Below are 24,651 nucleotides of genomic sequence, written 5' to 3'. Positions count from 1 at the left end.
CTGGGCTGAGTCTCAGCAGCGGGGGGACTGGACGGGGGGCCGGAGGAGAGGCAGGCAGTGCGGAGGCCAAGTAAGAAAGGGTCTCCACAGCAGAGGGGGCACCCTCCGCCCTAAGGTGGCAGGAGGCCAGCAGGACAAAGCAGAGAGCTGCCCAGGAGATCCTGAGGGACGAGGAGCCCGGGGCCAAGTGCAGCTCCTCCTGTCCCTGCCTTCCAGCCCCAGGGAGGACATAGCCCAGGGGTGAGGTGAAAGAAGCTTTTTCTTGACAAAAAGCATTGTGTATGTATTTATCACAGAGAGAGACCGAGGGCTCTCATTCCAAATGCCCCCAACTGCCAGAGATGAGCTGGGCCGGAGCTGGGAGCCAGGAAGGCCATCTGGGTCTCCCACGCAGGTGGGCAGGAACCCAGCCACTGGTGCCTTCCCCTGATGCCCCCCGGGGTCTGTGCGAGCAGGAAACAAACCCAGGCACTCCTTATGGAACGAGAGTATCTTCACTGCTGGGCCAAACGCCCCGAACACCGGCTCCCTAAGGACGATGCTGGGGCGAACTTCGCCCCCTCCACCCCCCAGGATGCCCCTGTTCCTCTGGCTTTCAAACGGAGCCTCACAGTTCTGGTTGCTTTCGCCTCTCCTCCTTAGCAAGGGAGAAAGCAGATGTCCCCTGCTGTTCCCTTCACCCTCGAGGGCAGTTCCATTGCGGTTTTCAGGGGCACGGCACGTGAGCTCGCACTGAGAAGTGTGCGCGCCGTAAGCGTTCCACTCTATGCATTTCACACACTGAAGACACCCGGGTGGCCACCCAGATGAGTTAAAGCCACCACGACCTGCCACCAGGGGCCACTCGTGCCCGCCTCTGACCACTGCTCACCACCGGGAGCCGTTGTTCTGATGTCTAACAGCTGCAATTACTTTTTCCAGCATTCTTTTCTAAAAATTACTTATTGGAGAGACAGGAAGAGAGGAAGAACTCCCACCTGCTGGTTCACTCCCCAAATGTTCTATCCCACAGTTGGGCCCGGGCCAGGCCAAAGCCAGGTGTCCCATGTGGGTGGCAGGGAGCCATGACCGCTGCCTCCCAGGGTCTGCACTAGCAGGAAGCCGGAGTAGGAGCCAGGACTGGGAATTGAACCCAAGCACTCTGCTACGGGACGCGGCGTCCTCACTGCTGGCCCAATGCCTGCCCCTGAAACCACACAACCCGTGCTCTGGCGTCCGGCATTTCGCTTCCCTGCCGGTCTGGCGTGGATCCCAGTCTACGGAAACCCCGCCCTGTGTGTCCAGTCTACACTGATGGGCATTTGGGTGGTTTCCCGCTGTGGGCTCCCTGGAGCCATGCAGCTCTGAGCCATCTTGCCCAAGTCTACGTTTGCATTCCTGCTGGGTGTTTATCAGGCAGTGACCCGGGGCACGGGCGAGCACTCTCGTTCAAGGTTGCAAACAAATGCTTTCCTTTCCAGATTCCTCGAGTCCTGTGAAGGCTGAGACCGGCTTTGGAGTGAGTGGCGAAGGAACGGAGCGGCTGAGGGGCGGGGACAGGAGGCTGGAGCGGAGAGAAGGGATAGGGACGCAAACAGGGGACCGGCCATGAAGTTGGTCAGAAGAGAGGGAGCCTGCCTGGCACCCCCCTCCCCGCCTTCCCTCCTCGGCCACCAGACCCCACAACCCCTGTGGACAGCAGTGGCCATGACTCTGTCTCAAAGCTTTCTTGGTGCTGGCTTCTAGGAGATTCAACCACGGAGTTTTCAAAAGTCCCAGTGTTCCATCTCCAATGCTAGGAATTCTGAAAAATCCTGATTCAGTCAGGGAGCAGTGGTCCCTGGGATCCCAGTTGGATCCACCACCCCAGCCCCCACCCCCAGCGGCAAGGCTCTCAAGCGCAAACAGTAACTTGGATTTAGCCAAGGTATTCTGTCGAGGATCCCATCGGCAGGATGGCAGGCAGCTCTCAGAACCTGCTGAGACCCCGGCTGGGGAAGAAACCCAGAAAAGGAACTCAGTCAAGGCCGACCACCCCCTGGGTACTAGCTCTGCCTCGCAACCTGCCCCTGTCTCTGACTCTGCTTCTGCTACAGCCCCCGTGAGGCTGGTGCTGGGTGGGTTAGGTCTGTACTCCAAAGAAAAAGGGTGTTGGGGTGCTGGGGAGCCAGAGCATGCCCCAGGGACCCTGGCAGAGTGGGAGAGGGTGTGACACTCCCAGCTGGCCCCTGTTCTGGAAGGTGCTCATCCGGGCAGGATGGGTGCCCCTGGGTGGACCACGGTTACCTGTCTCACCTTCTCTCCAGTGGCGCAGATTTGCAGCCAGTGTTGCCTTGATCCCCTGAAACACAGGGCCCAAGTGGGCTGTGGGCAGGCTGGCAACTGGCCCAATGCGGTTCTCCTCAGGGTCCAGCAATTATCAGAACCCAGCACTTGAGTTCTGGGCCAGGTCTCAGACCGGTCGAGGAGAGGGACCGAGTCAGGACCTGGAACAGCTCTACTCACCAATAACACGACCCCTACCTGCTGTGCCCCTCGTGCTGTGCTGGCCTGCCCTGGCTGGGGGTGACAGTCCCTCAGAGAGCCCCGCAACCCCCAGAGGGAGGCACATCAGGTCCCTAGAGCCCCCCACCCCCAGGGGGAGGCACATCAGGCCCCTAGGAGTCCCCAGCAAGCCCCCCAGAATCCGCAGTGTCTGGGACAGACTGGCTTGTTGGGCAGGGCCTGCACTGTGGCAGCTTCTCTTCCCCTCCCCCACAGCTGGCTGTGCCACTCCCCTGGTTCCCTGCCCCCTCCCCTTCCTTCAGGGCTCAGGTGCTGGGCTCAAATCTGAATCCATGGAAACCACGGAGGAGGCTGGAAACCAGGCAGGAGGAGTGGGGCTGTGGGAAGCCCGGAGAGGGGGAGGGGGCCAGTCCCTTCCTGGATGAGTAAAAGCCTAAAATACCATTCTCTCTCCGGGCAGGCTGCCACCCCACCAAAGGATTAGTCCCCATTTGTCTCCAGGGCTGTGAACATGAGTTGGAAGGAGGTCTGTGAGTCCAGGAGGAGCTGGCAGGGCCCAGGCTGGGGAGCACGGGTTAGGGCAGGGGGACAGGAAGGTTTGGGGGACTGAAGATCAGGGTCGCGGCTGTGTGGTGGGGGTGGGGGTCAGTCGTGGAGAGAGGTGGTGTTTGGGAGGCACCCGGGCTCTGGAGTCTGTCAGCCGGGGTCCCCCCTCCATCGGGCTCCCACTGTCCGCTGGGTACGAGCCCTGGAGAACCCTTTGATCCTAATAAACAAGGGCCAGACCTTCCCCTTGAAGCACAAACTGACCAGCCTTCTGTCCATCTGGGTCCGGGAGCAGAGCTGGACACGTGACCCTGGGGCCAGGAGCTGGGAGACAGGCAGAGTGTGGGAGGGAACCAGAGGCAGCTCCTATGGATTCCGGAGCCCACAGGGTACAAGTGAGATCCACAGTGTGTGTGCAAAGGGAGCTCTTGGGGCTGAGATGTTTTCTTGTTTTGCAGTTGTTTTGTTGCTTTCTAACTATGCAAATGCATGAATCTATTCTCCTTAAAAAAATCAGTCCATCATCCAGTGACATTTCAGCCCCCTCCAAGCTCCCTCACAGCACCCTTCCTCTACCTCCAAAGACAACTATTTTGGTTTATTTTCTTCCAGGCCTTTCCAGGGCTTTCACACACAGGAACACGTGTCCACGAGGACTCAGAGAACGGTCTCTTGTTTGAAGGGTTTTGGCAACACGAGCTATGTCACACAGTCTGCACCCATTAGCTGCTTGCCCACAGTGAGCTGCTGAGCTGCCTCCACACTGTCACCTGTGGGTCTAGAATGTTCTTTTGAACTTGTCTCATGGTGCTCAGGCATGTCAGTGGACAAGAGTTCAGTTCACGTGGCTTCCAATTTCTCACTTTCGCAAACAAAGCTGTGGCAAATGTCCTGGTCTCTGTCACCCTGAGCTTGTGTGGCAGAGTTTGCTAGGATAGATAAGGAGAATTGCAAATGTGATGACAAGGTCTGAAGACTCAGTTTTCAGTTTTTAAAAAAATTTATTATTATGTGAAAGGCAGAGAGCAAAACAGACACAGAGAGATCTTCCGTTCTCTGCTTCACTCCCCCAAAAGCCTGCCACAGTTGGGACTGGTTCAGGCCAAAGCCAGAGGCCTGGAATCTGATCAGGGGCTCCCCACAGGGGTGACAGGGACCCAACTGCTTGCGCTGTCACCTGCTACCTCCCAGAATGCACACCAGGAGGAAGCTGGAGTCAGGCGTGGAGCTGGGACTGAAACCCAGGCACTTTGATTTGAGTTGCGCATTTCCCGTGCGGCATTGTGGCTCCTGTGCCCAATGTGCACCCCTCTTTTGTTTTGGTTTTAGTGGTTTTTTTCCAAAGTGCCCTCCAAAGGAGCTGTTGCAATTTATTTCCCTAAGGCCACACAATGTTTGTTATCAGCAAGATTTCACGCCTGTCTGGCCAGAGGGGCCGGGGCCTTCCTCCTCCATGGACCAAGGGGAGGGCAGAAGGTGTGGCAGCTGAGGGCTTTGGCATGCAGGGCCCTGCCTTGGGGAAGGGAGGGAATCAGCCAGGTAATGAGCTCGGGATTGATGCCCAGAGCCCCTGCTTCGCTTGGGAGGGGCAGGCAGCCCACAGGGCTGGCTCAGTAATGTGTATGATTCAAGGCATGAGGCAGGCTGTTTCCTTAGGTGGCTGCCCAGACAATGAGCCCCAAACCTGGCCACAGCCACAGGAAGCCGGAGTGTGGGTTAGAAACCCAGGTGTCTGGCCATGTGGGAGACCTGGACGGAGTTCCAGGCTTCTGGCTTTGGCCTGTGTTAGCCCCTGCCGTTGGGGGGTGAGCCAGTAGACTGGAGAACTCTCATTCTGAATCCTGCTCTATCACTCTGCCTTTCAAATAAAGAACATAAATCTGAAAGAGAGAGAGAGAGAGAGAGAGAGAGAGAGAGAGAGATCCATGTGTCTGGGTCATACTCAAGCCCACCACATCAGGATCTCCAGGGTGGGGGTGAGTGGCTGCACACATCTCCCCCCCTCCCCAGCCACACCCATGGGCTTGTCCCTCTGCTGTGTGGACCCTGCCCAGGGAAAAAACGAGCCCCACATCTTCACATAAGAAGTGTCCCCAGTGCCAGAGGGAGCAGGAACAAAGTCTCTGCCCTTGGTGCTGCTTCCAAATCTAAAAATGGTTTTCTGGGCCGTGGACTCCGCAGCCTGGAGTTCGAGGAGCACCCGCAGAGATCCGGCGAGCTCTGCTCAGCCCAGCCTCTCCCTTCAAGCAGAGGGGGCACTCGGTGGGAAGTCAGGTCCCTTCTGCTCCCAGACCCCTAGGACAAAAGGCCTCACTGCCCACCTCGCCCGGAGAGGGAGGCTGAGAGAGGCCCCGTGCTGGGCGGACAGCTGGCCCTGCGGGCGGATTTGCTGTCTGGCGGCCGAGATGAGACACCTCTTTGGAGGAGCCGCCTGTGCAAAAGCGCCTGCCTCTGGCGCTACCACTGTGAGATGATTTTTCAGTCCAGTTTTCCCTCAAGCTCTAAATGCAGAGTGTGATATTGATCTTTGAGATCTGGAAATAAAGTTGTGATTTTTTCCCAAAGGCTGTTTGACCTGCGCGTCCAGAAAGGATGTGGGAGACAACAAGAGTGCCGTCGGCTCATCACGCTACCAGCGAGCCTGGCATCCGACTCAGAGACAGGGGTACTGTCAGAATGAGGCCTGGCTGTGGCGGCTTCCTGGGCAATCTGCTCATCTCCTTCCGAGATACTGAGTCTGTAATGGGCCGGCGCTCGGAAGTGAGGGCAGATGGTCAGCGTCGGCAGCCTGAGCCCTGGCCTTGGGCAGTGTCTTCCACGAGACGAGCCGGGGTGCCTTTGTTCTATGCTCAGCTGTTTAGTCGAGCTAACTGGGGTATGAGCTCCCTGCTGATTATCACCTCTAAGTTCCCCATCCAGGCCACAATGCTCTCCTCTCTGCTCTGTGCACCCGACACTGGTGACAGCGCAGGTGCAGTTACCCAGCTCATGGACACGTGACAGGAGGGTCCATAGACAAAATGACTCAGTTTTAACTGGTTCCAGCCTCGTCTGCATTAAAGTGGCTCTCGTGTCCCCTTTCAAGTCTCTATGAGTTATTCCTGGAGGGGATGTGTGTCCCTGGAGGGTTCTTACAGAAGTTCAAGGGGTCCTCCATCTTCTGTTCTTCCCCTACCAGGAGTAACACTTCTACCGATGTCCACGGGGGAGTGCTGCCTGCTGGGGTCTCCAAAGAAGCCCCTCCACACAGCACCCAAAGAGAACTAGGGCCCCTGCAGCCTCTTCTGCACCAGCGCCAACAGGTGCTCCAGGTGGGTGAGAGGCAAAGGCCACACTTTGTCCCCAGAGCCCTGCAGCCGTGCACTTCCTGGAGCTCCTTGTGCAAAGAGCCCCTGCAGCCTCTCCCAGCTTCCTCTCCAGGGCAGTGGTCCCAGGGTCTCCTCCTTCTACCCCGTGTGTCAGTTACGACTGTGCTGTCACAGTCATGATGTCATGGCTCAAAACTGCCAGCGACTCAGCTCAGGACTGTGGCACCAGCTCAGATGCTGACAACTCTACTCATTCCACAATGGGCTGGAGGGGTGGGGATTGAGGCTGGCCTCGCCTGTGTGTGGGCTACTTGGCAGGTGAGGTGTCTCATCCCTGGTCAGCCATCCAGGGCATCATCCCACGGTGGAGGTGGCAAGGCTCCCAAGAACGGCAAGAGGGGAAGCCTGGTGGGTGAGCACTCCCCAAGGCCTCTGCTTTGGCTGAAGTCTCATGATCATGTCTCAAAGTCGGTCGCATGGCCGCCCCCACTCCAGGGCTGGTGCGACAGACACCACTTCTGGGTGACAGGGGCTGTAGCATCATGGTACACAGGCATAGAAGAAGAATCTGAGGTCAGGGTTTCAAACTCCTGCAATTCTGCCAGCAGAAATTCACACCTGCCAGCAACGCCCTGCAGGCTGAAGCCCCAGGCTGGGCTGGAGACCCTGTGCACAGCAGCCCTCTCTCCACAGCCTTCCCTACACACTCCCAGGGGCCTGCATCCCTTCGGCATCTCCGTGTCTGACGGCACTGCAGCCCCTGTGGTGGGACAGCCCCAGGCCCCAGCCTTGAAGGGGCTGAGCACTGGCTGCCTTCACTTGGGGTCACAGAAGCACCCATTGGGGGTAAGGTTGTAGTGCAGGTGGACAGAACTGGAGCAACTTCATAGGGCGTTCACTCACCTTCACATCACAGGAATAAGGGTGCTGGTCCTTTCTCTTTTTTAAAAATGTTTATTTTATTTATTTGAAAGGCAGAGCAACAAATAGCGAGTGAGAGAGAGACAGAAAGAGATCTTGTATCCATTGGTTCACTCTCCAAATGTCCGCAACAGTCGGGGCTGAGCTAAGCCACAGCCAGGAGCCAGGAACTCCATGCACGTCTCCCATGTGGGTGGCAGGGACTCAAACACCCAAGCCACCTTCTGCTTTCCCAGAAGCATTAGCAGGGAGCTGGATCAGAAGCGGAGCAGCGGGGACTTGAGTTGGTGCTCCAGTACGGGGTGCTGGCATTGCAGGTGTCGGCTAAACCTGCCGCCCCATGGTGCTGGCCCCAGTCCTTACCAGTCGCCTCCACTTCTCACATGACCACTGAAATAAGTATTGGTTCCATCATGAGCCAGGGGCTGAGCCAAGTGTCTCCTGGGACTGCCTCATCAAACCTCCTTAACCATCCTGGGTGGGACATATCAACGGCTTGAACCAATAAGCCCCAAGATGATCCATTACTGGGTGTCGTCATGTGTGTCTACCAGCACCTTAGCTCCTTCTGTTTGGAAAACTAAACTTGGTGAGATTGGGGCCGCTGGTGTGGTGCACTGGGTTAAGATTTATTGAGATTTACTTGAGATGCCAGCATCCTGTATGAGCCAAGTCCTGACTGCTCCACTTCTGATCCAGCTCCTTGCTAATGCGCCTGCGAAAGCAGCAGAAGGTGCCCTGAGCGCTTGGGCCCCTGTCACCCACATGCGAGACCTGGATGGAGTTCCTGGCTCCTGGCTTCAGCCTGGCCCAGCCCCGGCCATTGCAGTCATTTGGGGAGTGAACCAGTGAATGGAAGACCTCTCTCTGCAATTCTGCCTTTCAAATAAATACACAAATCTTCACAACAAAACAAAACTAGTGAGATGCTACATACTACCTTTCCCACCTCCCCACCCCCCAGCAGAAGCCAAAAGGGATAAGACAGTAGGGAGTGGCCAGGAGGCTTGGGATCTGCAGTTGGCTGCACTGCTCATCAAAGACTTTGGCCTTGCAGGAAGTGGCCAGGAGGCTGGGTCATTCCGAGCTTACGCTCGGGGCAGAGCTGGTGGCAAGGGTCTGGGAAGCAGTGGCGGCTACCAGGCCTCCTAGGGGGTGGCCTGGTGCTGTGCTCTGTCACCTGCTTCCAGGCTCCTGCCTGTTTTCTGACCCTGTGTCTCCTTCCACTGTGTCACATCCCTCTTCTGCAAGAGGTAGCTGGCCTCGGGGCTGTTTGCCATAGAAAACTGTGATGAGCGTGGGGGCCCAGAATGGGACGAGGATGTGGGCAAACACTCAGGTAGCCAGGGGCCTTGGAGATGGAATGGAGCAGCCAAAAGAGGGACAAGGAGGAAGGGTGGACAGGCAGGTGGGGGGAGGGGAGGCCAGAAGCAGTGGCAGTAGAAAAAGAGGGAGTAGGCATTGGTGACCCAGTTTTTTTTTTTTTAGATTTATTTATTTATTTGAAAGAGAGAAGAGAGAGGAGACAAAGAGAGAGAGAGAGCGAGCGAGCGTCCATCTGCTTGATTCACTCCTTGAAATGGCAGCAACAGCTGGAGCAGGTCCAAGCCAAAGCCAGGAGCCTGGAGCTCCATCTGGGTCTCCCACATGAGCGGCAGGGGCCCAAGCATAGGGCCATCTCTACTGTCTTCCCAGATGCATTAGTAGGGAGCTGGATGGGAAGTGGAGCAGCCAGGGCTCTCGAACCAGTGCCCGGATAGGAGAGGCTGGTAGTGCAGGTGGCAGCTTAGCCCACTGTGCCACAATGCTGGCCTCGGGTGACCCAGTCTTGATGATGGCATGGACAGAGGAGAGGAGGCTGCTGGGGACACAGCCTGTGGGTGCTTTCCTGAGAGGCTGAAAGTGCCCTTCTTAAATGGCACCCTGACAGGAGTCCTTGAAAGGGGCAGCTGTGGCCGCCAGTAGCGACCACCATCCTATCAGAGTTGCTCAGGGGCTTGGGGCAGAGGGACAGTCGGTGTCCCCAGGGAACTTCCCTCCAGGACACAAGCTACAGACCCCAGTCCCCCTGCTCTGGGACTTCTGAAATTAGGAACTGCATTCCTCTTTATCAAGATCTGGGAATGGGGTAACAAAGCCACACCCATGAAGAGCCTGGCACAGCGTGGCCGAAGCAATAAAGGCGAAAGCAATAAAAGATGGTGCTGCCAGCCATTCTGCACTGACGCGGCTCATAAGAGATAAAAGTAACAATCACCTGCCCAACCTGGCCGGCCCGCGGCAAACATGCGTGGAAGAAACCCATTCCAGGACTTTATTTCCTATATAGAATGTTGATAATTGGACGTATGCATAAGTCTCGCTGGAGGAAAACAGCTTGCGATTTCAAGATGAGAAAAGAGTCTTCCAAACAGCGAAACCCAATATATCCCGCATCTTCACACACACAAAGATGTTTCCCTCGATGTTGCGAAGATGCTGTTGGGATGGTTTGCCTTTCTGAAGCCACCATTCCACTTCTCATCTTGAGCCGCTGCGTAGACTCTGGCAAGGGGCTCAGCAGGGACCACTTCATCTGAGGCAGCGACAGGGAAGGGGCCTAGGAACCTCGCTGGGAGAGCGAGGATCTGGGGAGGATGCGGTGCGGGGGCTCTGCTGGGCGGCTGTGGGTGACAGCCAGGGCGAGGCCCCGGAGGAAGGAGCAGGCCATGCTGGCCCAGGACTGGAAGAGCTGTGGCTGCTGCTGCTGACATTGTAGGGGCCGGAGGCTGGGATCCGCCAGCAGCACCATGGGGAGACAGGCTCCGGGCTTGGAATACACCACCCTGCCCCCATGTCACCTCCGCACGCCCCCCCCCCCCCCGAGTCTTTCTCTTGGATCCATTTGGAGTTGGTTTTCGAGTCCACTCTCAGCAAGCAATCACACAAAACCCAGACGCCCTCGTGCACGGGGCTTCAGCACCTGAGGCTGATGTCCTCAGGCAGCCGGTATAGATCTGGCTCTTTGCAGTCCGCTCGCCAACCCTGCCAAGCTCCTGCCTGAGACGTGGACTCGGACCCCACCGCCTCCCTGCTCAGAATCCCGAAGCAACACTGCACCAGCAGGGAGGGCCTGGCAGCCCGCAGCCCTGCTCCACCGCTCTCCCACATGGTGGCTCCTCGGGGATTTGTGTGGGCTCCTCCTCCTCCTCTGCCCCAGACCAGAGTCCCCAGGGCAGAGACTGGACCCCGTAGCTCTCAGGGCATGGCCGGTTGCCGAGGGGCATGTGGGCCCCAGCTCAGCAGCCAGGGGCAGAGCCACCTCCAGTGTGGTCCCACCATCTTCCTGCAAACCAGAGCAGAAGAAGGACAAGGCTCATGCCACGGCTCTCCCAGGGGACACCCATGCAAAGTAGCTTCAACATGGGCGTCTGGCTGGGCGGCCCCTGTGGACAGTCAGCCAGCTGCCAGCAGTGTCTATGGACTGCAGGGGAGTGGTGACTGGGGTGGGGGTGGGGACAGAGCAGGGAAACCCAGCAGCAGCCACCAGGCCCCAGGGACAAGGGAGGGGTCTTCCCGGCAAAGGACAAAGCTCCTTTTACAGGGGCTAGGCTGTGGGGGTAGGGGCACCTGTAGAGCTGAGGATGCTCCGGCTGTGGCCCACAGACACCCCCTGCCACCTGTAGGCTGCACAAGAGGAGATGGTTTCGGCCAGAGGCTCATGTCCTGGGAGGAGACGCTGCGGCGCGCTGCCTGGCGCTCTCCCTCCACTGATTTACACACTCCCACTCCGACGCGTGAAAAATCAATCTTCCCCCGACTGCCTCCTGGCTCCAGCAGCGTCCGGGTCTGCCCTGCATGAGTAACTACAGTCCCCCCCCTCCCCCGACCGGAGCTGCTTCTCTGGAGCCCCCACTGGGGCCTCTGATGAGGAGGGAGAGGAGGAGGGGGAGGAGAGAGTGAGGCTGGCCCTGCTGGACCCTGTGATGGGGAGGAGGAGGGTGGGTGTGGCCCTGCTGATAGGGGTGGGGGTGGCGGCGGCCAAGTTTCTGAAATTGCTGGCCTGGCAGGTCCTGCCCAGAGGCCTGGTGTCCAGACAGGGCTGGGTGGGCAGGAGTTGTGGGCAGCACCACTCTGCCAGTTACTGCCCACAGACACGGCTCCACTCAGTTGCTGGGTGGCCCTCCTCTATCGTTTTGTAAACGTTTGGGATAATTAATATGAGTGAGATATTAATAAGCACCCAGAGCTGGCAGCTGGATGAGTTTTGACTTATCTTTGTCAAGAGCAATGCGGGAGGGTGGCGATCAGCTGGAGGTTGGGTCTGCCTGCTGAAGGCAGCACGCCCCACGCAGAGCTCCCCCTCAGTCCCTTCCGGGGGGGGTAGTCTTCCTTGCAGGCAGAGCCGCTGCCCCCCGGGGGCCAAGTTCTGCAGGACTGGAGGGGCCAGTGGGGTCTGTGCCTCTGGAAGCCGCCGAGAGGTGGACAGACCCTCTCTTGGGGCTTGCCCGAGAAGCACCCATGGGTAGTGGGGAAGAGGGGAAGCCTGGGGGGGGTCTCCTCTTTCATCTGCTCTCCTCTGCCTTAGGTGGGTCGGGGGTGGGAAGGGCTGTGTGGGGGTACCACCTATCCTGACAGCTCTGGTGTCCCCAGCCGTGCCTCAGCTCACAGCTTCTGCAGCAGTGACCGTGAAATCCCAAAGCAGGTGGCTCAGGAGCTCCAAGAGCCATGCCATGTGCCCTTCATCCCCACTGCTCCACTTGCCCTGCATAAAGAGACCACTCCCCTCTCTGGTTTTGGGGGACAAACAACAGCTCCTTCCCAGCCTGAAGACACCCCCCCCCGACTCGTACAGGCCAGCAACAGCGACCCACATCCTCGTCTTGACAAAGAAACAGGAAGCATACACTACCCCCTCGCCCGCACTTCCAGTCTGGGACAGCCAGGAATCCGTGGGCATCTATGGAGCCCTGTCACCCTTGGGTGACTCAGGACCCTGCCAGCCCCGGGCCCTCCTCTCCCTTCAAGGAGGCAGCCTGGGCGACTCCCCAGGGGTGTGACTGCGGGAGCCCGTCTCCTGGGTGAGATCAGGCACATGACCTACTGCTTTGGCCTCAGTTTCCTCATCTGTAAAATGGCATTAGGACAGTGCCTACCTCGGGTGGCGGTGAGGTTTCTGTGGGCTAACACCAGCAAAAGCTTTGGGCCAGCACCTGCAAGTGTTTGAGACCTGCTTCCTGATCCCTTGCCTTCTCCTGACCACGCTGCCCCCAACACCAGTGCCCCCGGCAGCTTCTTCCTCCTGAACCCCTCTTTCTGTGTCCACTGTCCCCTATCTCTGCTCCCTGCAGATCCTTCTCCAGTCTGCAGTTGAGGGAGTTGAACAGGCCTCACCAGACCTGCCTCCTGCCCCCTGCTCAAGGTCCTGTAGAGTCTCACCCTCGCTTACCTCTGCGGCTGCCCGCCTCTCCCTCCACAATGTCTCCGTTCCTCCACTGCCCTGGTCTCCGCTGGGACCTTTTCTTTCTTACGCAACAGCTGTTATCTCTGCCTGGACCCCGACCTGGGACAGGGGCTCTCCCTCCTTCTCTGCCCGGGGCGGGGCCAAAGGGGGAGGGGCAAACGAATGCAGCCCCGCCCCGGCCCCGCCCCTACAATGGAACCTGGCGGGGCTCAGCTGACGCCGCATTTCACGTGACGTTCGTGCCCAGTGAACATGGCGGCCTCCGCCGGGTGAGTGCTACTCCTCTCCTGGCTCTCGTTCCCCGGCGCCGAGAGCGGCCTCGGTTCTCCCGCCTGGACGATGGGGGGAAGCCCGGGCCAGGCCGGGCTCGCGGAGTGGCCGCGGGCAGCGCGCTTCTCCCGGAGGGCGTAGCATGCGAGCGCGGGGCGGCGAGCTACGCGCTCCGGGTCACGGCCAGCGCTGGAGCCCGCAGCTTCTCTGCTGCCCGCGGACCTGTGGCAGCCCCGCGGTGTGTGGCCGAGGCGGGGCTCGGGTCGACACGCGTGTTCACTTTCGGGCGCCAGGTTTCCGCCCAGCTGCTTCCCGGAGGAGGTGGTGTTTGAGACGCGCTGGTCCAGCGGGGCACTTCTTCCCTTCTTTCAGGGTCCACTCCTTCCCCGACCACCTGTGGCACTTTTTTGTAGGCCTTCTCACTCCTGATCGACTAGAGAGTTTGTTTACTTGTGCTTGTTGATCGTTTTCTACCACTTGGGATGCAAGGGCAGGGGCTTTCTCTTGCACGGTAGATGCTCTGTCATTCTGCAGCCCCAGAGGCAGGGTGGGTGGTTCTAGTGGGAGGAAGTGTGGGTGGATGGGCTCGCCCAGGCGTCCGAAGGAATGTCCCGGAGGGTAGACACATCTGAGCAAAGGTGAAGAGACAAAGGTTGAGAGCTGTGAGGATTCGGAGGATTCCGGGCTTAGAGGAGCGCCCATTCCTGGGCTGCAGGGCGTGGTGGTGGCCCAGGTCTCCTCTCCAGACTTCGTCCTTCTGGACTGCAAGGGTTTTAATCAGCTTGGGTCTGCTTTGTATTTATGCTTATTTATTTTTTAAAGATTTGTTTATTTGAGAGGCAGAGTGACTGACAGAGAGAGGGAAAAACAGAGAGAAAGGTCTTTCATCTTCTGGTTCACTCCCCAAACGGCTGCAATGGCTGGAGCTCGGCCAGGCCAAAGCCAGGAGCCAGGAGCTTCTTCTGGGTGTCTCTTGCGGGTGCAGGGGTTCAAGCACTTGGGCCATCTTTGACTGCTTTCCCAGGCCACAGCAGAGAGCTGGATTGGAAAAGAGCTCACTCCCCTGGGCTGTGTGTGAGCTGGGTGGTGCAGGGAGCTGGGAAGGGTATAGGGAAGGGGAGAACGGTGCCACAGGTGCCAGGTGGGGAGCTGAGATCAGCGTGGAGGAGCTGGTATACAGCGTGCACCTGCCATTTGGGGCAGTAGGGAGAATGGCAACAGAAAGCTGCTCAGTTGGCCCTCAAGGTGGGAGAGCTGAGAACACACACATCAAACATTGAGTGTGCACCGGCTGTTATTCCAGGACAAGCACTGGGCTTGCCTGCCCGTAGGTGCTCACAGGCCCCTGGGGCAGACAAGCACGTGGGCTTGTCACCCACCTGTCTGCCTCTGTTCCTGGTGTGTGCCAAGGAAGGGCGTGGGCTCCGAGCTCAGTGGGGTGCGTGTGAGGGCTTTACCCCCTCGATGACCTTTGTGCTACTTCTTAAGCCATGAGACACCCTTTAGGAAGAGAACTGTGCATATGAAGTCCCAAATGGGAAGAAGGAACTAAACCTAGCGTAAGACCTTGTCTTGGCTGACACCGTGGCTCACTAGGCTAATCCTCCGCCTTGCGGTGCCGGCACACCGGGTTCTAGTCCCGGTCGGGGCGCCGGATTCTGTCCTGGTTGCCCCTCTTCCAGGCCAGCTCTCTGCTGTGGCCCAGGAAGGCAGTGGAGGATGGCCCAAGTGCTTGGGCCCTGCACCCCATGGGAGACCAGGAGAAGCACCTGGCTCCTGCCTTCAGATCAGCTGTGCGCCGGCCGCAGCGCGCCGGCGGCGGCGGCCATTGGAGGGTGAATCAACGGCAAAGGAAGACCTTTCTCTCTGTCTCTCTCACTGTCCGCTCTGCCTGCCTGCCAAAAACAAAACCAAACAGACAAACAAAAAAAACCCTTGCCTTACAGAATAGCGTAAGCTGGTGTCCAGCTATGGGTCTGCTCCCTCTCTCTTCTGGGCCAGCCAGGCCGTCACAGGTGGCAGGGGCTGCATTTGGGATGAGGACTCCAAGCTGGTCCGAGGCTTGCTCCTCCTTGAAGGTGTGGAGGCCCGAGCTGGTGACTGGAGGGGAGTGAGCCTGGATCTGGCCACATCCTGAGAGGAGGGCTCTCTTTGGGCCATGGTGCAGAGTGGGTGAGGCGCGGGAATGGTGACAAATGTCTTGGAGACGTGTGCTACTGGCAGGGATACCGGACAGCTGCGGGAAGCGCCGTCCGTGGCGGGATGGGAGCATCTGCAGTACAGCCCCGCTGCTTCCTGAAGGGGAGAGATCCGAGTGTGTCTCCTCCCAGCTGCACTCGCAGGACAGACTCTCAGGCATTGTGAGGGTCACACTATCAGGTCATGGGCACAGGCTCCTTGGGACTTGGGCTTGGTTGTCTGTAGGTCATAGCCTGGGGCAGGGAGGCCTGTGAGACATCCAGGTCATGTAGGATATGCCCCATACGATCTGGGGAGCAGTGGAAGCCCTAACTGGCTTCTCAGTTAGAAACTCAAGGTGCCCTTCTGGGGAGCAGTTCAGGTTGATCCTGCTCTGGAAAGGGGCTTCCGGCTTGAGACAGAGGGGCCCCCAGGCCCCAGAGGGTGTGCTGTGCGGTCAGCCTCCTCCCATGCCCCCATCACGGGCGCCTGGCGAGGCGGAGCCCGGCCTCCTCCTTGAGCTTGGCTTTGTGAGACCTCTCTGCTCCAGCCAGACCTGCCTGCCTCTGTTCCCCGCGTGGCGTTGTGGTTATTCTCTCTTCCCTTAGCCCGCTCACCTGCTGGCTGTGGCGTGCCCTCGTCCTCTAACATGATCACACGATGTTCACGGATGTGCAGGGCCAGCTCAGGCACTTCTGCTGCCTTGGGAAAGGCATCCTGCCCAGGATGCCAGAGAACCCTAGTCTTTTCCGCATCTGCCCGTGGTAGCAGGGCCAGAGGTCGCTCCCTTTCCTGCCTCTTCCAGCGTCTTCCAGCGTCCTTGGGTCTCAGGGACCGGTTCAGTTTGTGTCTGCATGGCCAGCCTGTGGCTGCCCTGTGACTGGAGCTTGGTGCTGCATGAATGAAAGGGGATTTACTCTAGATTAGTCCAGCTCCTTGTCCTACTTGCCTGGGAGATGCAGCGGTTGAGGAAAGGGGTTGTGGTGGGAAGTGGGGCCAGAGTTCAGAGGTGTAGATAAAGAAATGTCTTTAGTTGTTTCTCCAGGGGGGCTCCCAGGAAGCTGTCGCAGAGCCAGCTAGAAGTAGCAGGTGGGGCGCCCCAGGTGTGCACCTGTTGGGTCACACAGCCTGTTGCAGTCAGCCCCTCCTGGAGGAGCCACGTTCAGGGTCAAAAGCCCGTCCCCACCCAGATGTGAACCTTGAGCTCCCGGGCAGAGGCCTCCGGAACAGGTCTGTGGTGGCCCCTGAGTGCCCCTTTGCCCTCCCTGGCTCTTCTCCCCTGGTCCTGATTCCACTCAGCCCTATCTTGGTCCCTCCCTTTGTCCCCTCCTCTCTACCCCCTCAGGAGGGAGGGGCACAGTGTGGGAGGTGTTGATCAGCTACTTTGAGGCCTTCTCCAGCCAGACTGACCCCGTTGGGCTTGCTGATGGTGAGGCAGCCCCGGTGGACTGCCCACACCTGGCCCTGTGCTGGAGGCTGAGGGTGGAGTTGCAGGCCGGTCCTGGCTGGCCTCACCCATTGGGAGCTGAGCAGCATGGCCCTGGCAGGCAGTGGTTCATGTTCTAGTGCACGGAGCTTGTCCTGGTCTGCAGGCATCCCAGATCTTAACCACTGAGCCCCACACTCACTCCAGCATAATGTTTAAAATGCATGAAATAAATATAGAGGATTACCAGAAGAACCAATTATATGGAAATATAGTCATCAAAATATTAATTAAATTTGTGATTGAGCCGTATGTGCTTCTTTATTAATGCATTAAGGAATAAAAGCTGCCTGCATGTCTAACAACCACCTTCATTTTGAAGTAAAAATGAGCGCAGTGGTGTTTTGAGATACTCGCCAGCAATGACGTGATGTGGAGACGCCCGAGGTTTCTGTGGGTGAGAAATTTCATGCATGTTGCTGGTACTGAGTGGTTAGTTGCATTAGTGGGTAATTGAAGGACACGTACATTTGAGTCAGATGTTAGAAAAAATCAATGAGCAGCTTTTTTTTCCATCCAGTGAGCCGAGCCTCTGCAGTCTAGGCGTGACCTCCGGGGCTCTGTAGGCCATAGGTAAGGACACTGCAGCTGGCTGTGGAGAGGTGCTCAGGGCTGCTGTTGGGGCACACACAGGCTGTGTGGGACAGGGGTGGGGACAGGGCAGTGCCATCACACCCTCCCTGCGGGCTGGCTCCCTCTGGTTTTGGCTCTGGGCTGCCTCCTGGGCCCTGATGGTTGTTGGCCAGGGAGAGCTAACCTGCGGAGACCGAAGGCTTCTTCTGTGGGTCGCTTTGAGTCCTGCAGCCTTTGGCTCCTGCTGTTCTTGTGTATCCCCACATGCTTGCAGACATGTGTGCCTGCTTTACCCTGGCACTTGGGCATGGTGTGGCTTTTGCCTTTGAAATAAAAAAAAAAAAAAAAAAAAAGCCGGTGCCACGGCTCACTAGGCTAATCCTCCGCCTTGTGGCACCGGCACACCGGGTTCTAGTCCCGGTCAGGGTGCCGGATTCTGTCCCGGTTGCCCCTCTTCCAGGCCAGCTCTCTGCTGTGGCCCGGGAGTGCAGTGGAGGATGGCCCAAGTGCTTGGGCCCTGCACCCCATGGGAGACCAAGAGAAGCACCTGGCTCCTGCCATCGGATCAGCGCGGTGCGCCAGCCGCAGCGGCCATTGGAGGGTGAACCAACGGCAAAGGAAGACCTTTCTCTTTGTCTCTCTCTCTCACTGTCCATTCTGCCTGTCAAAAAAAAAAAAAAAAAAAAAAAAAATTCTAGGCGCCCGTTAAGCAAAGTTCCAGCAGAGATGAGTTGGAAATGTTTTATGGGTGCTGCTTTTGCTGACTTTGCAGAGGAAGTCACCCGTGTTGGCCCTGGGCCCGACAGTCTCTCTCGGGGTGCGGTGTATGCAGTGAGAAATCAAAGGGCACGTCTCCGCCCACCTGGATTCTGGGGGTGTCGCGCAGTGAGTAATGGCTGCGGTGTAACTCCCTGCCTGCAGCTCGGGCTGAGCGGCAGGCCGCTGTTGGGCCTGCAGCCCAGGACAGACAGGAGATAAGTAGTTCATGTCCAGTGCCCAGGGAAATTGTTCCAGAACCCCCCTCACATTAAGTCCCTGCTAGAAAATGACATATGGTACACACATAGACCTGTGCACATACTTGTGTATGCCTTAATTGTTTATATCTGTTTGAGAGACAGAAACGGACAGGCACACAGAATGGTGAGACAGACAGAACTCCCATCTGCCAGTTCACTCCCCAGATGCCCACAACGGCCAGGAATTGGCTGCGCTAAAGCTGGGAACCTGGTATTCAATCCAGGTGTCACACATGGGCGGCAGGAACCGAACAACTTGAACCATGACCTGCTGTCTTCCAGGGTCTGCGTTGGAGGGAGCTGGAACTGGGCCGAGCTGGAGCTGGAAATCAAATGCAGACACTAGGATGTGGGACGCAGGCATCTTGACTGGTGTCTTCACAGCCAGGCTGGACACTCCCCTTCTCCTGTGTTTTTAAATTACTTATTTATTTGAAAGTCAGAACTACAGAGAGAAAGGGAGAGAGAAAGGGGGAGAGAGAGAGAGAGAGAGAGAGAGTGAGTCCATTTGCTGGTTCACTTTGCGGATGGCCATGGCAGCCAAGGCTAGGCCAGGAGCCAGGAGCTTTATCCGGGTCTCCCATGTGGGAGGCAGGGGCTCAAACAATTGGGCTATCATATTCTGCAGGGAGCTGGATCGGAATTGGAGCAGCCAGGTCTCAAACTAGCACCCATGTGAGATGCTGGCTTTGCAGGTGGTGGCTTTACCTGCTAAGGCCGCAACATCGCCCCCCACCCCCCTCTAAATCTCTCTAGAGAGCTTACAATGTGTGATGCAGTGCCTGTGCCCTGTCTGTGATTATTATACCCTATTGTGTAGGGAAAGATGACAAGGAAAAAGCCTGTACACGTTCAGTACAGATGCGTTCTTTGTTTGTTTGTTTGTTTTCCCCATGGCTGAGTCTATGGATGTAGAACCTGGGTGTAAGGTCTCCTTCACAGTCGCAGCTGACTGCTCAGGGAGAAGGTGGCTTGTCAAGTTTACAGTCTTGCCGGTGCCGCGGCTCACTAGGCTAATCCTCCGCCTTGCGGCGCCGGCAAAACGGGTTCTAGTCCCAGGCGGGGCGCCGGATTCTGTCCCCGTTGCCCCTCTTCCAGGTCAGCTCTCTGCTGTGGCCCAGGAGTGCAGTGGAGGATGGCCCAAGTGTTTGGGCCCTGCACCCCATGGGAGACCGGGATAAGTACCCGGCTCCTGCCATCGGATCAGCGCGGTGCACTGGCCGCAGCGCGCCAGCCGCAGCGGCCATTGGAGGGTGAACCAACGGCAAAGGAAGACCTTTCTCTCTGTCTCTCTCTCTCTCTCACTGTCCACTCTGCCTGTCAAAAAAAAAAAAAAAAAAGTTTACAGTCTTGATGCGTTCCTCCGGACAGGGGACCGGCCCTTCTGAGAGCCCTGCATGTGGGGGCGTGGCTTCAGGCTGGGTGGAGGCTGCACCTGTGGGTAAGGATGAGGGTGATTGCAGATGATGGAGTTGGGGCTGGGCCCCACAGCCTGTGGACAGGACGGAGGAGGTCTGGGGTTGGGCATTTCGGCCAGGGGTGCTGCTGGGGGACAGGCTGAGGCCCCCTGTAGCAGTGCCCGGGTGTCATGCCCCTGTGCTGTTGGGGAACCTGGAGATACAGTCCCCTCAGTGAGAGGAAAGGGTGGGGGAGACCATGGGACCCTGGGGCAGGAGTGCTGGCAGCTACACTTTCACTTCCTGCGAGCAGGACCAGCTGGGAGGCTGTCGCGTTTAAGCGCCGTCACTCAGTTTCCTTGCTGGGAGCTGAGTGAGGCAGAATGGCAGCCCTCGCTCAGGAGCAGCAGAGGTGGGGTGTTCCTGACCCCTCTGCCCTTCCTGGCCAGGCGAGGGCCCAGGGTCCTCTTCCTGCCCCGCTGGTGCTGATGTGGCTGGGAAGCGTGTGGCTGCCTGTGTCAGCTGTGACTTGGTCCACTCAGCAGATATTTCCAGAGTGCCTGTCGCGTGGTAAGCAGGATGCTAGGCGTGGGGACACAGCAGTGATCAGAGCAGACCCAGATCTCAATCCCTTGGTGTCTGTGTTGGTGCAGGTGGGTGGACAGCCAGCAAGCACAAGGTGTCACAGCGGCCACTCTGTCCTGAGGTGGACCAGGCGGTTCAGCCTGGCCGGAGCCCACAGTCTGCTGAGGCTGGCAGGAGAGCCAAGTGCAGGGGCGCCCCACCCCACGGAGCTCTGGGCAAGGGAAAGAAGAGGAGGGAGGCAGCCAGGAACCCAGTGAGGACAAGATAAACCCTAAAAGACAAAGGAAAAACTTGGCTTGGCTGGAGCTGTGGCCCTGGGTGGAGAGAGGCTGCGGCCATTTCCTGTTCCATTCCATGGCCCTGCTAGGGAGGGAGCCAGGGGAGAGGACTCTGCCCTTGACTCTCTTCCTAACCCCATCTCATGTGCCTCCACGTGACAAAGACCCCACGGAAGCCAGCACTGGCTGAACAGGGCTTGTGGGTGGGTTGGGCTCTGGGCAGAGCCTGGTGGGTGTGGGTCTGGAAGACAAGAGGAGGGCAGGGTGGGGGGGAGAGATGCCACCTGCTCCCGTGTCCCTGGTCTGAGAGTCAGGGCCATTGGGGTTCCACAGCACTCCCAGGAAGGTCCTGTCTGCCCTACTTGCACAGCTGCCCAGGTAGAGCCCTCTGTGTGCACCAGCTGCTGGTTGTCCCTGCCCTCCACCTGCTGCCCCTGGCTGGAGAGCCTGTGACGGGGGGCGGGGGGGGGGAGGCTCCCTCCTCCTCCTCCTCCTCCTCCTCCTCCTCCTCTACCCTGTGGGCCCCGCCCTCTACTCACACGCACTTTGGCTTCCAACTCTAGCTATATTGCCCTCCTTCCCTCCATTCATTCCACATCTGCTTTGCCCTTGTCCTCAGGGAGCTTCCATTTTACCTGGGGGGACAGAGAGACTGGGAGAAAACAGGGGACGAGGTTGAGCCTGGGCGGGAGCAAAAGCTGCTCTCAGGGGAGGGTGGCGTTTCTGCAGAGGTGTGCAGGGGCGCCTGTGTGAAGGGCCTTCCTCGCAGGGAACAGCAGCAGCAAAGCCTGCAGGTTCTTGGTGGGAGGGGAAGATGGAGAGTGACTGTGTTGCAGTGGAGGAAGCCAGGGCGCAAAGCGGAGGGTCCTGGACCCCTCATCGCCTTGTAGCTGGGAGTGTTTGTTCCAAGGGCACCACGGAGCTGGTGAGAGGTTGGGTGGTGAGTGCCTTCTGGAATGTGCATACATTTTTTTTTGGATTTATTTTATTTATTTGAAAGGTAGAGTTACAGAGAGAGAGAGAGAGACAGAGAGGTCTTCCATCTGTTGGTTCACTCCCCAAATGGCTGCACCGGCCAGAGCTGAGCCGATCTGAAGCCAGGAGCCTAGAGTTTCTTCTGGGTCTCCCATGTGGGTGTGAGGGTCCGAGCACTTGGGCCATCTTCCACTGCTTTCCCAGGTGCATTAGCAGGGAGCTACTGCAAGGCACCCATATGGAGCGCTGGAGCTGCAGGTGGCAGCTTGCCCTGCTAGGCCCTTGGGGATGTGCATAATTTATAGGGCCCTTCTGGGGTGGGTGCAGACCAGGCTGTGGGGAAATTGGGACCAAGAGGGCAGCAGGGAGTTCCTTGCTGTTGTTCAGGCAGGACATGGGGCTGAACCACTCTGGGCGGTGGCCCTGGGGATGGGAAGAAGGGATCCAGTTCTGGTGTCGGGAGGTGTCCGGAGGCTCCAGTGTGGCGATCAAGCCAGGCGGGGGTGACCGATGATGGTGCACTTGGTGTTGGGCAGAGAGCACAATCCCCAGTGTCCTGGGTGCGAGAGGCAGGTGAGGACTAGCAGTGGGGTCCCCATGGCCTGATGGGGTGGGGAGGGGACACAGTGTGTGGAGATCTAAGTGGGGTGGGCTGAGCAGAGCATGTGGGGGGTGGGGGCTGTGTGGCTCTTGATAGACAGAAATGTTTGCTGCTGGGTGGGGTGTGTGTGTCAAGGGCAGTGTTTTCCTGGGTTTCACCACGTATTTAAGACCGCTGGGCTGGGCTGCGGGTACTGAGGATGGTCCTGAGCAAGTCTGCCACAGGTGTGGGGGTGGGGCAGGCATGCCGTGGCCGGGGAGAAGCCTCAGGGGAGCAGCTGCCTGGAGGGGTCCAGATGGGGAGTTTGGGGAGTGGGTGCTGGGGAAGCCCGCGTGGAGGAGAGGGGCGGGCAGCATTTCCTGCTCTGCAGGGCCGGCAGGATGAGGCTCTGCACCGTCCCTGGCTGGCCTTCACCATGGAACAGGCACTCAGGGATGGCGGACAAGCCCCCTGAGGTCCCCAGGAGGCCCAGGGAGGGCCGTGTCTGGGTCACAGGCAGCTTTGCTGCATGCTGGTTGGGGGAGGGCAGACACGTGTGGGGCACTGACTGTACCCTGTGGGCCTGTGTCTTTGCAGACCTAACTTCTGGCTGGGGAACGAGACCCTGAAGGTGCCACTGGCGCTCTTTGCCCTGAACCGGCGGCGCCTGTGTGAGCGGCTGCGGAAGAACACGGCTGTGCAGGCGGGCTCTGTGGTGGTGCTGCAGGGCGGCGAGGAGACCCAGCGCTACTGCACCGACACCGGGCTGCTCTTCCGCCAGGTGAGCCCCGCTCCGCCCAACCAGGGCCTGCACTGTGCCTCCTGGGGCCTGCCTTCTCCAGCTGCTGCCTGCTGGGTGTCAGCTGGAGAGGCCCGCTGGAGGCAGTGCAGGCCCCGAGAGCCCAGGCAGCCCACAGGCTAGGGGGGAGGGGTCAGTGCCCTCATAGCCATGGCTGCAGGCAGAGCTGGCACCGGTCAGGCTCAGCGCTCTGAGGTCCAAGTACAGAGAGATGATGGCCCTGGGGGAGCAAGCAGGCAAGGCTTCATGGAGGAAGCACCATTTGGTGTGGGCCCCGAAAGTTGGGGTGAATTCGATAGGTAGGGGGACAGTGTGCACAGGTGGGCAAGCTGAAGGTGGGGTGGGCAGCTTTCCACAGCCAGGGAGCAGCAGAGGGGTCAGGTCCAAGTGGGGAGGGCTGAGTTCTGTCTGCAGGGAGGAGGATGGGGTATGTGCACGTGTGTATGTGTGTGTGCGTGTTGTATGTGTGACTGTGTGTATGTATGTATGTGTATATGTGTATATATGTGTGTGAGTATGCACGTGTGTGTGTTGTATGTGTGAGTGTGTGAATATGTGTATGTGTATATATGTGTGTACATGTGTGAGAGTGTGTGTGTGAAAGTGTAAGTGTGTGTGAGTGTGTGTGTGTGTGTGTGAGTGAGTGACAGGGCGGTTCATCTGAGCAGGAGTCCACTCAGCCCATGCTGACCCTGTGACCTACACTGGGCCTCAGTTTCCTCTCCTGGGGAGTGGTGCGTGGGCTCCCTGACGTTCTGCAAGTGACAGGACTCCAGCCTGGAGTGGTGGTGGTGGCCTGGGCTGGGAATCAGCAGCAGCCCCCAGTCTCCGGAAACAGGAACAAAGACCCCTCCCCCCTGCCCTGAGGAATAAGGATGCTTGTCCAGGACACCCGGGAGGCCCTGAGCTGGACCCACTCCTGCTAGGTCTAGCATCACACCCACTTCACAGATGAGGAAACCGAGGTGCAGGAGGGAAATGACTTGCTAAGTGGTGGAGCCGGGATTAGAACCCCATCTTCTGACTTCAAGATCAGTGTTCTGTTCTTCTCACTGCCGTGCCCAGATCTGGGGCCGATGGGAACTCTAGGAACTCCCTGGAGACAGGTGGAGCGCAGGCAGCATGACCGTGTTGTGTCCAGGTCAGGGTGGGGGTGGGGGAATGAGGAGGGGAGCTGAGCCTGGAGAGAGGGCAGCAGGCGTGGCCTCCCCAGCCGGGCACAGATGGGCTGCGACGCTCGAGGCCAAGAGCAAGTGCACAGGGTTTTTCCTGACAGCAGCTCCTGCCCAAGGGTCCCGTACTTCTGTCCCATCTTCGTGGCTGCGCATGCCTGCAGAGCCCTGGCTGCTAGACACACGCAGGTCCAAGTAAGGTTTTTCTGTCACTTCTTGAGGTTCACATATTCTGTGATTTAAAAACCAATTTCCTAAATTCGGCTGTTGGCGCCCCTGCTGATGATATGCAAGGTTAATTTTGGACGAGATCCTCCTCCACCTCGTACCTTTCTATCATTGCTTTAGCTCAGTGTTTATCGCCAAACACTGCAGTCAGCTGCCCTGGGGGTGGGAGAGGGAAGTGAGACCTCCTGAATGGAGGCTGTGCCTTAGTGCAGGCATCCGGCCGGGCTGCAGGAAACACGGGCTGGGGCTGAGCCAGAGCTGCGGTGCTGCTGGGTGTGTGTCCCCAGGGGTCCTGGGGTAGGGGGTCTCTCAGGGGTCTGGCCGAGGAGGTGGGGCTCAGGCGTGCTGGGGCGTAGGTGTAGAGACGCCCTCAGACTGCTGGAAGCTGGACGGGAGGAGCCGCCAGGAT

At 58.4% G+C, this 24,651-nt stretch overlaps 1 protein-coding gene across 1 annotated transcript in view; it reads left to right on the top strand.

The window, feature by feature from the left end:
• The first annotated feature begins 12,872 nt into the window (after nucleotides 1-12,872).
• PEPD (peptidase D) overlaps nucleotides 12,873-24,651 on the top strand; it is a 113,558-nt gene continuing 101,779 nt past the window's right edge. The window contains exons 1-2 of the mRNA XM_051846721.2: nucleotides 12,873-12,971; nucleotides 22,641-22,824. Of these exons, the coding sequence (XP_051702681.1) occupies nucleotides 12,955-12,971; nucleotides 22,641-22,824 (201 nt within the window). The 5' untranslated portion in view covers nucleotides 12,873-12,954. The remainder of the gene's footprint in view (nucleotides 12,972-22,640; nucleotides 22,825-24,651) is intronic.

This window comes from Oryctolagus cuniculus, chromosome 18, assembly GCF_964237555.1.
Source record: "Oryctolagus cuniculus chromosome 18, mOryCun1.1, whole genome shotgun sequence".
Taxonomy (NCBI): Eukaryota; Metazoa; Chordata; class Mammalia; order Lagomorpha; family Leporidae; genus Oryctolagus; species Oryctolagus cuniculus.
The sequence above is the reverse complement of the archived record's forward strand: the minus strand, read 5'-3'. Positions and strand labels throughout refer to the sequence as shown.